The sequence below is a fragment of the Muscardinus avellanarius genome, assembly GCF_963383645.1.
Source record: "Muscardinus avellanarius genome assembly, chromosome: 12".
In the NCBI taxonomy this organism is placed as follows: Eukaryota; Metazoa; Chordata; class Mammalia; order Rodentia; family Gliridae; genus Muscardinus; species Muscardinus avellanarius.
This window is the reverse complement of record NC_137798.1, coordinates 74,264,448-74,278,000: the sequence shown is the minus strand read 5'-3', so window position 1 is coordinate 74,278,000 and position 13,553 is coordinate 74,264,448. Positions and strand designations below refer to the sequence as shown.

The following is a 13,553-nucleotide window of genomic DNA, read 5'->3' as shown; positions in this document are numbered from 1 at the left end:
TGGTATGGGGCTGTATTTCTATCTTTCTAATAAACTTCTTTAAATCTTCAAAAAAAAAAAAAAAGAAATTCAACTCCTCTTTGGCTCAGAGTTGACAACAGCCACCTCTATCCTGCACTGTCATCCGCTGTGACATCAAGAGTGTTGATGAGAAAGCATTTCTTAAGAGAAGCCATAAAAGAGCCAAGTGTCATATGTGCGGGCTCTCCAGCCAGCTTGACGACTCTGTGATTTAGCTTGCTTTGGACTCCTATATCACACACGCTGCCAAAGCGGATTCACCACCTCCACAGCCATGTGATTCTTTTAGATTAAGAGCATGTTCCATGGTGGCTTGGGGATTTTTTCTCCAAGCTATTGAAACACATTCTACATTTTTCTTTCTTTCTTTCTTTTTCTTTTCTTTTCTTTTTTTTTTTTTTTTTTTTTTTTTTTTTTTTTGTGGTACCGGGGATGGAACCCAGGGCATTCTACTTCCGAGCTACACCCCCAGCCCTACTTTTTATTCTTTATTTTGAAACAGGGTCTCAATGAGTTGCAAAGGTTCTCACCAAGTAGCTGAGGCTGTCCATGAACTGCGATCCATCTGTCTCAGACTCCCAAATGCTGGGATCACAAGCCTGCACCACCACGCCCAGTTTACAAGTTTTGATTCTGAAATGATTTTTTTTCTTGTACTGCAGATTGAGCCTAGGGGTGCTCTACTACTGAGCTACACTCCCCCCCACCCCCGGCCCTGTTAATTGCTTATTTTGAGACAGCATCTTACTAAATTGCTCAGGCTGGCCTTAAATTTAGAATCCTCTTGCCTCATCCCTGCAGGTAGCAGGGATTACAGACCTACGCCACTATATGTGGCTCGATGCTAGAACTTTTGATATTTGAACAGGCACTGACAACCTCAAGACTGCAGTGTAGCCAAGAGTAACTGTGAAGTGATTTAATTTATAGTACATCCCAGTTTCAGAGATTTTGAGTTACAAGGAAAAATGTGTCAGAAAATTTAAAAATGTGGTTGTAAGTTCTCAAGAAGTATTAGTTAAATAAATGAGTTGATGAATTCCACTTCCCAGTCTGCAGTTTAAAAATGCTTTGACTGAGCTGGGTGTGGTGGTGCACCCTTGTAATCCCAGCATTCGGGAAGCTGAGAGAGGAGGATTGCGGTTCGCAGACAGATTTCAGCTACTTAGCTAGCCCTTTGCAACTCAGTGAGACCCTGTTTCAATAAATAAAAAGACTAAAAAATAGGCCTGTGGGTAGCCAGGCGTGGTGGTGCATGCTTGTAATCTTAGTGCTTGGGAGGCTGAGACAGGAGGATCACACAGGTTTGAAGCCAGCCTCAGCTACTTAGTGAGGCTCTCAGCAACTCAGTGAGACCCTGTTTCCCAATAAAGTATAAAATAGGTCTGGGAGTATAGCCCAGAGGTAGAAAAGCCCCTGGGTTCCACCCCCAGTACCACACACACACACGCACAACAAACACAAAAAAAGATAGGCCTGTGCGTATAGCTCAGAGGTACGCATGCCCCTGGGTTCCATCCCCAGTACCGGAAGAAAAAAAAAGAATGAAAGGAAGGAAGGAAGAAAGAAAGAAAGAAAGAAAGGCCTTCATATTTAGGGGATCATACAACTCTGTTAAAGCCACGGCTGTATAAATTAGTCTCCTCTTGTTTGCAAATAACAGAAAACAAGGATAGGTAAATTCATTCACATAACAAGAAGTCCTAAAATAGGGGAGATCTGGTGTTGGTTAATACAGTGACTCCACAATTTAGTAAGGACCAAGGCTCCTTGCCATCTGTCTGCTCGGCCTTCCTAGACATGCTGGTCTGGTCTTTGGGCCAGGTCCCATGTTGGCTGGTACAGTCCTAATGTCATATTCAAACATGGAAAAGCCAGTTGAGATAAAGGGTTTATATCTTCCTTATGACGTGTGTGTGTGTGTGTGTGTGTGTGTGTGTGTGTGTTACTGTGGCATTGAATCCAGGGGTTTTCTACCTCTGAGCTACACCTCCAGTCCTTTCTTTTTTATTTTTATATTTATTTTTCCATCTATTTAGGCTTTCTACCTCCACGCTACACTCCCAGACTTTTTTTTTTTTTTTTTTGTGGTACTGGGGTTCCTGGAAACCCGTCTACCTCCGGGCTACACTCCCAGACCTATTTTTATACTTTTTTTTTGGAAACAGGGTCTCTTAAGCCAAAACGGCTGGCTTTAAACCTGCGCAGTCCTCCTGTCTCTGCCTCCCAAGCGCTATTTTTTTATATTTTATATGGCAACAGGGTCTCACTAAGCTGCTGAGAGCCTCACTAAGTAGCTGAGGCTGGCTTTGAAACTTCATGATCCTCCTGTCTCAGCCTCCCAAGTGCTGGGGTAACAAGCATGTGCTACCACGCCCAGCTCTAGTTTTTAATTTGAAATGAGATCTCACTAAGTTGTTGAGGCTGCCTTAAACCTGCACCCTCATGTCTCAGCCTCTAAGTACCAGGATTACAGGTGCAGGCCACCACTCCAGGTTTACTTATTGACTCTTTAAAAGTGAGGAAACCTGTCCCAGATGCCCTCCAGCAGCCTTCGATCTCACTTGCCCACCTGGGTCGTATGCCTGCCCTTAAATCAATTTCTGGCAGAGAGGTACAATTGACATGATTGGATTAGACCAATCAGAATTTACTCTTGGGCTTGGAATAGAGTTCACCCTCCTGTTAGCGGTATATGCCTGGAAGTAAGCCAGGACTCTCTCCCTCAGGAAGAAGGGAATGAAGGGCAGACGGTGAGGCAGCGCTCTCAAACGTTTGATTGCATGGTGAAGTTGTTTTCAGTATCTTCCCACATAGGCCTGTATCACGTAGCCAGAGAAAATATCTCAAGGCTCAGTAGTCCCGCTTTATAGGCAAACAACATCGATGATTGGTGAGTACGAATCCATACTTCACCACTTGCGGTAGGCACTATGGGTTCACTGGTGTAGCACATTCTCCCAACTCCTTTCCGCTATCAAGACCACAAAGAATAGAAAGCCCAGGTGACACTTTCCCAGCCTCCTCAGCAATCGGAGGTGCACCCAACTGCAAGTCGCCCAACTCTGGTCAAGCAAATGCAAACAAAAGTCTTCTGGGAGCTTTGGGGAAGGTTTTCCAGAAAAATGGCTCAGAGATACTAACCTTGCCTTTTCTCTCCTTCCCATCTTCTTCCTGCCTTGAGTGAAGATGCCGTGACTAAACATCTTCCATCCCTGAGAGAATGGCTGTGAGCATCATAGAGACGCTGGCCTTAGCTCCAGTGATCTACGAGCAGCCCCTGTCACCTCCAGACCTCTACTTGGGGAGAATAATAATAAGCCTCTATTTGAATAAGCTGCTGTGATTGGGCTTTTTGTGATTTGCAGCTGAATACTATTCCAAGTGCCTTTGATTATCTTAAATGTAGGGTGCTCACTTCTTGTCCGGTCTGATGAGATCATCTTTGATCCCTACCTAGTGTAACAGGTCACTGTGGCTCACAGTGAGAGTGAAGGGAATGTCAGTACTTAACTTGTTGTGTGCCTGTGCTTTATTAATAGTACATGATTTTTTTTATTACTGAGGATTGAACCCAGGGGCATTCTACATCTGGCTATATCCCAGCCCTATGCATGTATGTGTATATATATTTTATATATAAATATATATTTTTTTTTCAGAGGATCTCACTAGGTGGCTGAGGCTGGCCACAAACTTGCAATCTTCCTGTCTCAGCCTCCAAGTACACAAGCGTGTACCAGCTAATAGTACATGACTTTTAATTTGCAGCCTCCCTGCAGGAAAGGTTTTAGAGCCATGCATACTTCCTATGAAAGTTAATTTGGCTAAAACTAGGTAGTGAAATATGTTCACCCATTCACAAGATGTAAATTACACTGCATCACAATATCCTGACTGTGACATAGGAGGGTGTCTTTATCACCTCCTCCTCCAAACCGTGGACCTCAGAATTCCTACTGTGACATCATAGCCATATTAGTTCGTGTACATACACTCTGATCTCTGCACAATGACACAATTACCTAGTAGCAGAATGTACTCCCATTATTAAGTGGTGTATAACTGTAATTGCACATCCACATTCTACAAAGCAGAGGTTGTCTTGGGTTAATCATTGGCTCTTCAGCACCATCTAGGCCTCCAGATTCCCAGCTCAGGGTCTTCCTGGGCCATTTCCTCCCTGTTTCTATCCCATGAAACATGGGCCATGGGGTTGTGAGGAAAAGGCAAAGGGGAGAGAAGTCAGGAGTGTGGCAGTCTGACTGGGCATGGTGGCGCACACTTGTAATCCCCACGCTTGGGAGGCTGAGACAGGAGGATCGCACAGGTTCAGAGCCAGCCTCAGCTACTTAGTGAGGCTCTCAACAACTTAGTGAGACCGACCCTGTTTCCAAATAAAGTATAAAATAGGTCTGGGAATGTAGCCCAGAGGTAGAAAGCCTCTGGGTTCCACCCAGTATCACAAAAAAAGAAAGAAAGAAAGAAAGAAAGAAAGAAAGAAAGAAAGAAAGAAAGAAAGAAAGAAAATAAGAGTGTGGCAGTCTGAGAGTGGCTGGGGGCATCAAGGAAAGGCCTTGTCCATCTGGGTGTGATGATGCAGGCCTGTAATCCCAGGATTTAGGAAGCTGCAACAGGAGGCTAGCAGGTTTGAGGCCAGTGTGGTAACTTACTGAGACCTTTTTCAAAATAAAAAGCTCTGAGGCAGAATGCCCCTAAGTTAAATCCCCAATGAGAGAGAGAGAGAGAGAGAGAGAGAGAGAGAGAGAGAGAGAGAGAGAGAGAGAGAGAGGTGTGTGGAAGGCAGCAGGCAGGCCAGGTCTTTCACAAATTTCTAAGGATGAAAAATGCTGTCCCTGAGAACCTACTACATTGGACTAGTCAGACTTGCAAAAAGAATTCTCAGGAGACTGTCAGCTGCCCAATAGCTGAGTCACTTCCTTGAGAACTCGTGATAGAAAAAATCTAAGCCCTGACATGCAGAAGACCTAGGTATTGAATGAATGAATGAATGAGTAAGTGAGTGAATGAATAGGGGAAACTCATTTAAATTTTTTCTTTTTTTTTTTTAGGGGTGCTAGAAAGAACATTGATCTTGAGTTTAAATACTTGGATTCCCACTTCTAAGGTGTATGACCTCAGACAAGTCCTTTAACCTCTGTAGATTTCATTTTTTCTTTAAATCAAGGAAGAGTGTGTTTTGAGAACAAAAATGAGAAACCAGTGTGAAAGCACGTGGTATGTAACGGACTCTCGATAGACGAGGGTTGAAGCGCTGTCTTTTGTTTTCGTATCTGAAAGGAGAGAACCGGAAGATCCAACAGCAGTCACACAGAACCTCAGCAGTGTCACTAAGCCAGCCTGTCCCCCGCTCGCCTTCCTGCAGGAATTTGCTGGCCTGGCTTGGAACATTCTGCCCTCTGCTGGGAAGACGGGGGAAGTGGATGCCAAAGCATCACCTCAGATCAGGGCGTGTGTGTGTGTGTGTGTGTGTGTGTGTGTGTGTGTGTGTGTGTGTGTGTGTGTGTGTGTGTGTGTGTTGCAGGGGAGGTAGGCACCCAGCTCCCCCTCAGCCCAGATGCTTTTGTCCTTTAAGACAGGCAGGGGGGTTCCCCATTGGCCAAAATTTTTTTTATAAGTATAAGATTTCAATCCATTTCTCTTTTTAAAAGAAAATGATAAGCCGGGTGTGAGGATGTATAACTGTCATCCCTTTACTTGGGAGGCTGAAACAGGAGGACCACAGGTTCAAGGACACCCTCAGCAACTTAGACCCTATTTCAAAATAAAAAATAAAAAGGGCTGGGTGTGTAGCTCAGAGGTAGAATGTCTCTGGGTTTAACCTCCAGTTTTTAAAAAAAAGTAAGTGATAAGATATTATTCAGTCTGAAGAAGAAAAGAAATTCTGACAGATGCTATAGTGTGGATGAACCTTGAGGACATCCCTCTAAGTGAAATATGCCAGTTGGAAAATAAAAATGCTGTTTGGCTCCACCTAGGTGAGGTCTCTAAGGCTGGCTGATTCATAGAGATGAAGAGCAGAGTGGTGGAGCTGGAACAGGACTGGGTGTCGAAGATTCCTCTCCAGGACTTGGGAGGGAGAGACCTGAAATAATGACTCGGACAATTGCTCCTTTGGCAACTGACAATTTTATTCTCTAAAACCAGGTGTTTTTTTTTTCTTTTTTGTTTGTTTGTTGTTGTTTTTAGGTCTGGGGATGGAACCCAGAGGCATTTGACCTCCGAGCTACAACCCCTGCCCAATTTTTTATTCTTTATTTTGAAACAGGGTCTCACTGAGTTGTAAAGGGCCTCACTAAGTAGCTGAGGCTATCTGTGAACCATGATCCTCCTGTCTCAGCCTCCCAAATGCTGGGATTACAAGCATGCGCCACCACGCCCGGTTTTAAAACCAGGTTTTTTATACCCTTTTTCCTCCTGGACAAGGGCAAACACCAAGTACAATAGGAGGCATTAGGTAGAGGGCATGTGCCATAATTCCCTAAAATACAATCATCAAAGGAAACTAGCAAAGTCGGGGGAGGATAAAGCAGGACAATGCGACCTTGTGAAACATTGAAACTGATTAAGACCAGACCCCCCACCCACCCACCCACTGGTGGGCCTTGGGGGTGGATTCTGGAGAGGAGTCACACCCAGAGTTTTGGAGGATTCGACCTCTCATAGAATCTCCTTTAACTCTTTAGGAACCTTTGGTTTCTCGGGCTTCATCCGTGTCCTCTGTCGCCAGGGGAGGGCGTGTTCCTGTTTCATGGGCACAGAGTCTAATTTCCCAGATGAGAGAATTCTGGAGATTTTCTTGCACAACAATGGAGATACATTTAACCACACACTTAAAAATAGTTAAAAGAATACATTTTATGTTGTATGCATTTTACCACAATAAAAACCCAGTAAATGAAAGACAAGCAAAAGGTAGGTGCTTGACTTCACACAGTAGATTCACAGCAAATACAGGTTGAATGCAGATGGACACACGTGTGCTGATCCATAATCGTAGACCCCAGGACAAACACGATGATGGACATCTTCCCTTACCAGGAAAGCCTTCCAAAGGGTCATGGTTAGTTATGATGAAAAATTTTTTGGCGTGGTAAACCAGTTATCTCCTGCTCTCAGCTCAAAGCCAACATATTCTATCTTCATAGGTAATTTTGAGCACAGCATATCATTGAGTTTAACTGAGCCAGTGGCCACTGACTCCTTTGTATCCTTGATCAGTGGTGGTGGTGGCAGCCAATATCCTGTTGATTCCTGGGCTGCAAGTTCTCAGACACAGAACTGCAGGACCACAAGGGCTCCAAGCAGCCTAATGAGATTGAAGGGACGACTAAGTAATAAGAATAGAGAGCTGGGCCTGGGGCGTCCCTGTAATCCCAGTACCTGAGGGGCTAAGGTAGTAGGATGGTGAGTTCGAGGCCAGCAGTGCACAGTAACTTAGTGAGACCCTCTTTTATTTTTTTACAAAACAAAAATAGGGCTGAGAGTGTAGCTCAGAGGTAGAACATGCCTGGATTCAATGCCTAGTACCACACATACACAGAGGAAAAATCGGGGGGATACTAGAGTTTGAACCCAAGGGCAGTCTACTTCTAAACTATGCCCCAGTCTATTTTATTTTTAATTAACTTTTATTTTTTGTGGCACTGATGATTGAACCCAGGGGCATTCTACCTCTGAGCTATAGCCCCAGCCCAGCTGTATTTTTATTTTGAAATGGTCTTGATAGGTTAGAGTCTCACTATTTGCTGAGGCTGGTCTTGAACCTGCAATCTTCCTGTCTCAGCCTTCCAAGTACTAGAATTACAAGCCTGTGCCACCACATGGGCTTAGTTTTTATTTTTGAAACAGAGTCTCACCAAGTTGCCGAGGGCCTATATCACATACAAACACACACACACACACACACACACACACACACACAATTTTTTTTCTTTCTTTTTATTTATTTATTTTTTTTGGTACTGGAGATTGAACCTAATAGCATTCTACCTCTGAACTACATCCTCAGCCTATTCTATTTTTTTAAATTTGAAACAGGGTTTCACTAAGCTGCTGAAGGCCTCACTAAATTGCTTAGGCTGGCCTCAAACCTGTGATTCTCCTATCTCAACCTGCCAAGTACTGGGATTACAGAGATATGCCACCACATTCAGATTAAGGGAAAACTTTATTATTTATATATTTACTTACTTATTTATTCCTGTGGTATTGAACCCAGGGGAATTGTGCCTATGAGCTACACCTCAGGCCCTATTTTTTTAAAAATAGGGTCTCACTAAGTTGCAGAGGGCTTCACTAAGTTGCTGAGGCTGGCCTTGAACCTATGATCTTCCTGTGTCAGCCTCCCAAGTACTGGGATTACATTCTTGCCCTCTGCCTTCCCACCACGATTGGTGTGAAGAAACAAACCAAGCAGCCTGAGGACCTGTCTTGGCCATTTCTCACCAAATTCCAGCTCTCCCTCAGGTGGTTACTAAACAAAAGCAAAACTTCACGCCAGGACAGATAAAGCTGTACATGTCTGGTCTGCAAACTGAACTAGCCGGCCACCAGTAGTCTGTCTCAGATTCTTCCCACTCAACCAGTAAGCTCTGTCCCTTGGTCCGTGCTCAAATCGTTAGAAAATCCTGCTGACAGTCTTTGTTACATGGAGACACCCAGGACCTCAGGGTGGGAAGACAGGTTTTCCAGTTAATTATTAAAATGCCACTTGCAGGAGGTAAAGCAGCAGGAGGTCTTCTTCCTAGGTAGAGAAGCTGGTTCCAGAGACAGAGTACTGGAAAGTGTTTCTGAAATTCCATATTTGGCCTGCAGGGGGCAGCATCTCTCTAGCAATGACCACACCATGTACTTACGAAATAACTGCAAAGAACACATTTAATTGATCAAAGAATAGGAGTTTCGTTGCAGTAGGGGGGAAAACAAAACCCGATCAGTATATTTTCAGAAAGCAATTTCCACCCTCACACATCTACACATTTTCATACAGAGATGCGGCTCTTCTGTGCACAGTGCTGGATGCAAAATCAGTTTTAACAAATAAACATTTATGAACTGGTCAGTGGGTTGAGGATAACCCAGACTTGCCTGAGGCATGAGAAGTACAGGGTGAGAGTAGGAATGAATTCAGGGTATATGCATGGAAAAGCAGTGCTGTGGTCCCAAGATCTGTCCCCCGCCCAAGCCAGAGATAACATGTAATGGGCATTTTAATGTATTGAGAGGTGGGGCCTTTCTGGGTGATTAAGCTGTGGGTTCTGCCCTCATGAACAGATTTGTGTCATCACTGCAGATTCGGTTACTGCAACGAGGAGGTGCCATATAAAAGAATGAGTTACGCCCCGTTGTTCATTCCTGCCCTGGGCCCTCCCACCATGAGATGGCCCAATGAGGAGGCTAGATATCGGCACCTTGGTATTGGACTTTCCAGTCTCCCAAACTGTGAGACAATACATTTCTGTTTTTCATAAACTACCCAATTTCAGGTATTCTGTTACAGCTGAGGCAGGAGAATTATAAATTTGAGGCCAGTCTCAGCAATTTAGCAAGACCTGCCTCTCAAACTAAAAAATTAACAAGGCTGGAGGTATATCCCAGTTGTAGAATGCTTGCCTGACATGCACAGTGCCCTGGGTTCAACTCAAGTATTGCAATAATTAATTAATTAATTAATTAAAAACAAAAACAGTAATCTTGGTTTTATAAATCTTCCTCATTTCAAGCTCATTCTACATACATATTAGGCAATCAAGTTCCAGGTGTATGCAGGTTTATACATATTTAAAGCTTTTACATTTACACTCAAATGCATTAATTCTGAAGTGCTCAGAGACTACCAGTGTCTATAGAGTAGCTGAAGCCCCCCAAAGTCCACCGTCTGCTGAGACAGGGCCATCAATATTAGCTTCTCCAGGCAGCCCTGAGCACAGAGCAGGGCAGCCCCCTCGCCCTGGCTAGCCTGCAGAGGCGTGCGCATATCCCGAGGGAGCAAAACTCCTCTTCCCACAGAATAGGCATGAGTCTTGCCCTGCTGCCATTTGTCCATCTGCCAGAACATCTTGGTTTTATGAACAGCACAAAATTGGCACTTGAAAGCCACCAGTATCCCACGGCATCTTGATCCCAGGTAGATTTTCTGGAGAGACCTACAGACTCCGGCAGCTTGGGAGGATGGCCCAGACAACTGCCTGTCACAGGTAAAGGACACATCCCACTGCCTCAGCTTCCTGAAGGGTGGTGGCCTTCCACAGAAGCTGCAGATTGGCGTTACAGCTTCCCTCTTAATGTCCCCGAGCTGACCCACTGGGCTACTGGCTCAGCACAGGCCCAGTGTCCCCGTGTGCCAGGGTTCAGGGCTGCCTTGCTTCACTGGGTGAAGCTTCTGCGAGGAGGGAGACATCTGTGATTCCATGACCGGCAGGGCCACTGAAGCCAGGGACAGCTGCTGCAGGAGCCCTAGCCACCTTCCTCCTCTCCCTAGCCTGCTGGGCATCTTCTGGGAGAGCCCACAGGGTCAGTGTCTCCACTGACCCCAGCTCCCAGCCAGGGCCCAGGAGGGAGGATCACCACCCCTCCCCCAGAGCACTGGGCCTGCATGGGGGTGAGCTTGCCTGAGGAAGAGAGCCCTTGGGTGGCCCACCCCCAGGACCGAGCTCAAGAAAGTAGTACCATAGCCAGCGTGTGGGGTGCCAAGAGCCCAGGGCTGCTGCTATCCTAGGGCTGGCCTTTCTGTCCCAAAGACCAAGGCAAGGGCTTTGGCTGAGGGTGGCTGAGTGCAGAAGGGAAGCAGAGGGAGTTAGGAAAGCTGGGGGTGGGGGACAGCCTGGGGAGGGCAGGCTCTTGGTTACACAGGAGGACCCACCTGGCAACAGCCACAGAGGGGCCTGGGGCACCCAGAGGTAGACAGCTCCCCACCCTACTCCCTGGCCAGTGAAGAGCACACTTGTTGGGCAGCACCCAGCGAGCGGAGGGAGGTGGCATCCCTGTCCTCTGAGAGAGAGGCTGCCCCCAGGTAGGGCTCCGGTGGGAAGGGGCCAGGTGGAGTCCGGCCTCCTGCTGCTGCCGACCCAGGTAAGACCATCACTTTCCGCCCCGTGGAAGCGCGGAGGAAGCGCCGGGTTGGGTGGCCATGATGTGGTAGATGGATTCCCTGAAGCGCTGGTCCCGGCTGAGCCGCTTGGCCACCTCCTTCAGCTCCTCTATGTTGTTGGCTTCCAGCTGGGACGTCATGAAGGACTGAGACGGCTTCACTGGGGAGACAGAGCCGGCTGCCCCGTGAACGCCCCGACCCTGACTCCCACCCGGGCCTTTGGGCGCCTGCTTTGTCCCCAGCAGCCTGCCCACCCCCGGGCACGCAGACGGCAACACTCACTGTCATTCCAGGAGGTGCTGGAGCGGCGCCGGTGAAAGCGGCAGCTCTTGATGCGGCGCGTGGCTGCCTTGTGGATGTACACTGAGTTCTTCATAATGACCGGCATCTTGGCCTCCAGCTCCGCGTTCCGGATGCACTCCTCAAAGAACCCTGCAGGGGGCGCCAGAGGGGCAGTCTGGCCACGGCCGACCCCTGGCCCTCGCCCTCCCTCCCAAGGAGCCCGGTGTAGTTGAGTGGAAACTACGTTGGTCCCACAGACTGGGGGGGGGGGGGGGGGAGGAACCCTCTGCCCCTCAAATCCCAATCTGCAGCCATGGCAGCGGTGGGTCTGCTGGGAACAGAGCTTTTGAAAGAGGAAGAAACCCCAGGAGCCCCCACCCCATGCCCACGCTCAGTGCCGGGGACCTTGCAGGCAGGTGTCTGGAGAGGAAACCCCAGCAATGAGCTCCTCCTGCACACCAGGGCACGTTCGGGGCTCCTCGGAGCCTGGGCTCTGGGCTCTGGGGAGGGTGGGGACGGTCTCCAGAGGGAGGGCTTACTTTTCAGATGGCTCACGTCAGCCCTCATCCTCTCCTCCTTCTCCTTATTCCGCACCTTGGAGTTGAGCCCTTGTTCCAGGCTCCGCAAGGCCCCCTCTGCCTCCCGCAGACGTCTCTCCAGGTCCATACGGACCTTCACCTCGGCCTGTGGAAAAGTGAGCGAGAGGGAAGCGGGGTCCTGAGTAGCAGCTGCCATCTCCCAGGGAGCACCCTGATCACCCTGGCTCAGGGGAAACCCGACCCAAAAATAGCGCCCCTGACCCTGGTGGCCTGGGCATGCCCCTGCACGAGCAACTGCGTCCTCTCGCGGTGGCTCCAGGCCCTACACCTGTCTCCCTGGTCAGATCGGCAGGGATGATTTGGACAGCTATATAGTGGGGCACAGGGAAGGGTGGGGGTCTCGAAGTGGGAAGGGCCCTGAGCACGCAGCGCCTGGTCCCGCACCTTGAGCTCCCGCTCTGCCTGCTGCTTCTCTGCTGTCAGCTCCTGCAGCGAGTTCTGCAGCGCCTGGGACTGGCTCGAGTAGAACTCCCGCTCCTCCTCCAGGGCCCGAGACCGCTCCTCGTTCTCCTTCATCCTGCCAGGCAGGTCAGGCGCACACTCGAGGCTCATCCCCCAAAGCGAGCACCGCCCTCCCCGCCCTGCTTGATCCGGGTGGGGAAACCCTGAGCTGCTGCTAGAACTTTCTGGGCCCAGTCATCCAGGTGACGAGAGGAATGGTACAGTCAATGATGGGAGCCCCAGCTTAGAGGCAGAAGACTGGAATCCTGGTCAAGGGGTGCCAGTTTCTCAATCTCAGAGAAGTCCTGTTACCCCTAAGGCTGTTTCCGCCTATGTACAAGGTGGACCGGGGGACCTGCTCAGCCAGCCACAAGGCACTGTTCTGAGCACCTAACGACTCCAAAGTTCAACACTGCAAGAAAAAAATGGTCACATCAGCTTTGAGGTAAGTGCCCCCACTTGGCTACTGGAGATACAGTTCTAGACAAAAGGCCCCGAGTGACCCATCTGGCCAGTGCCAGCTGCAGCCCTCGTCTGGCCCGCGGGGGCTTGGACCCTCACCGCTTCTCCGCCAGCAGCTTCTCGGTCAAGAGCTGCTGTATGCGCTCTTCAATCTGCCTCAGGTTGCTCTGGAGACCCCCGCTCAAGGGCGGCCGCTCGCTCTGGTTGGCCAGCGCCGGCGGCTGGTTCTTATCCTCCTCCAGCATTTCTAGAGTTTTCTTCTTCTCTATGGAGAGTTCCTGGCATGGAGGTCGGGAAGGAAGGGAAAGAGCCCAGTGTGGGTCCTCCAGCATGGCTGTTCCTGCCCACCTTTCAGTCTGGGGAGTAACCCACTTCTTTCTCAGTCTTCTGTGAGGGACAGCTGAGATGTCTCATTCTCCTGAGGTGAAAGGCCTATATCTTTCTCACACAAGGCAAGGCTACTCCTCAATTGGGGGATTCAAGAGAGGACCCCAATGTGGCCTCTGATGGAGATGGCACCTAGTAGAACATGGTCCCAAGGCCCAAGGGCTCCTGACCTTCTGGGGTCTTTGCTCCTCCACAGGGGGCTGAGATGCATTGGGCTTATGTGGACAACACCCAAAAGGGCCATCCCA

At 48.6% G+C, this 13,553-nt stretch overlaps 1 protein-coding gene across 1 annotated transcript in view; it reads right to left on the bottom strand.

The window, feature by feature from the left end:
- Positions 1-11,124: 11,124 nt before the first annotated feature.
- The window catches only part of PLEKHD1 (pleckstrin homology and coiled-coil domain containing D1), a gene marked incomplete at both ends in the record, with an annotated part of 39,534 nt that continues 37,105 nt past the window's right edge, over positions 11,125-13,553 (bottom strand). Inside the window, 5 exons of the mRNA XM_080707527.1 lie at positions 11,125-11,294; positions 11,417-11,566; positions 11,956-12,100; positions 12,400-12,532; positions 13,018-13,196. Of these exons, the coding sequence (XP_080563653.1) occupies positions 11,125-11,294; positions 11,417-11,566; positions 11,956-12,100; positions 12,400-12,532; positions 13,018-13,196 (777 nt within the window). The remainder of the gene's footprint in view (positions 11,295-11,416; positions 11,567-11,955; positions 12,101-12,399; positions 12,533-13,017; positions 13,197-13,553) is intronic.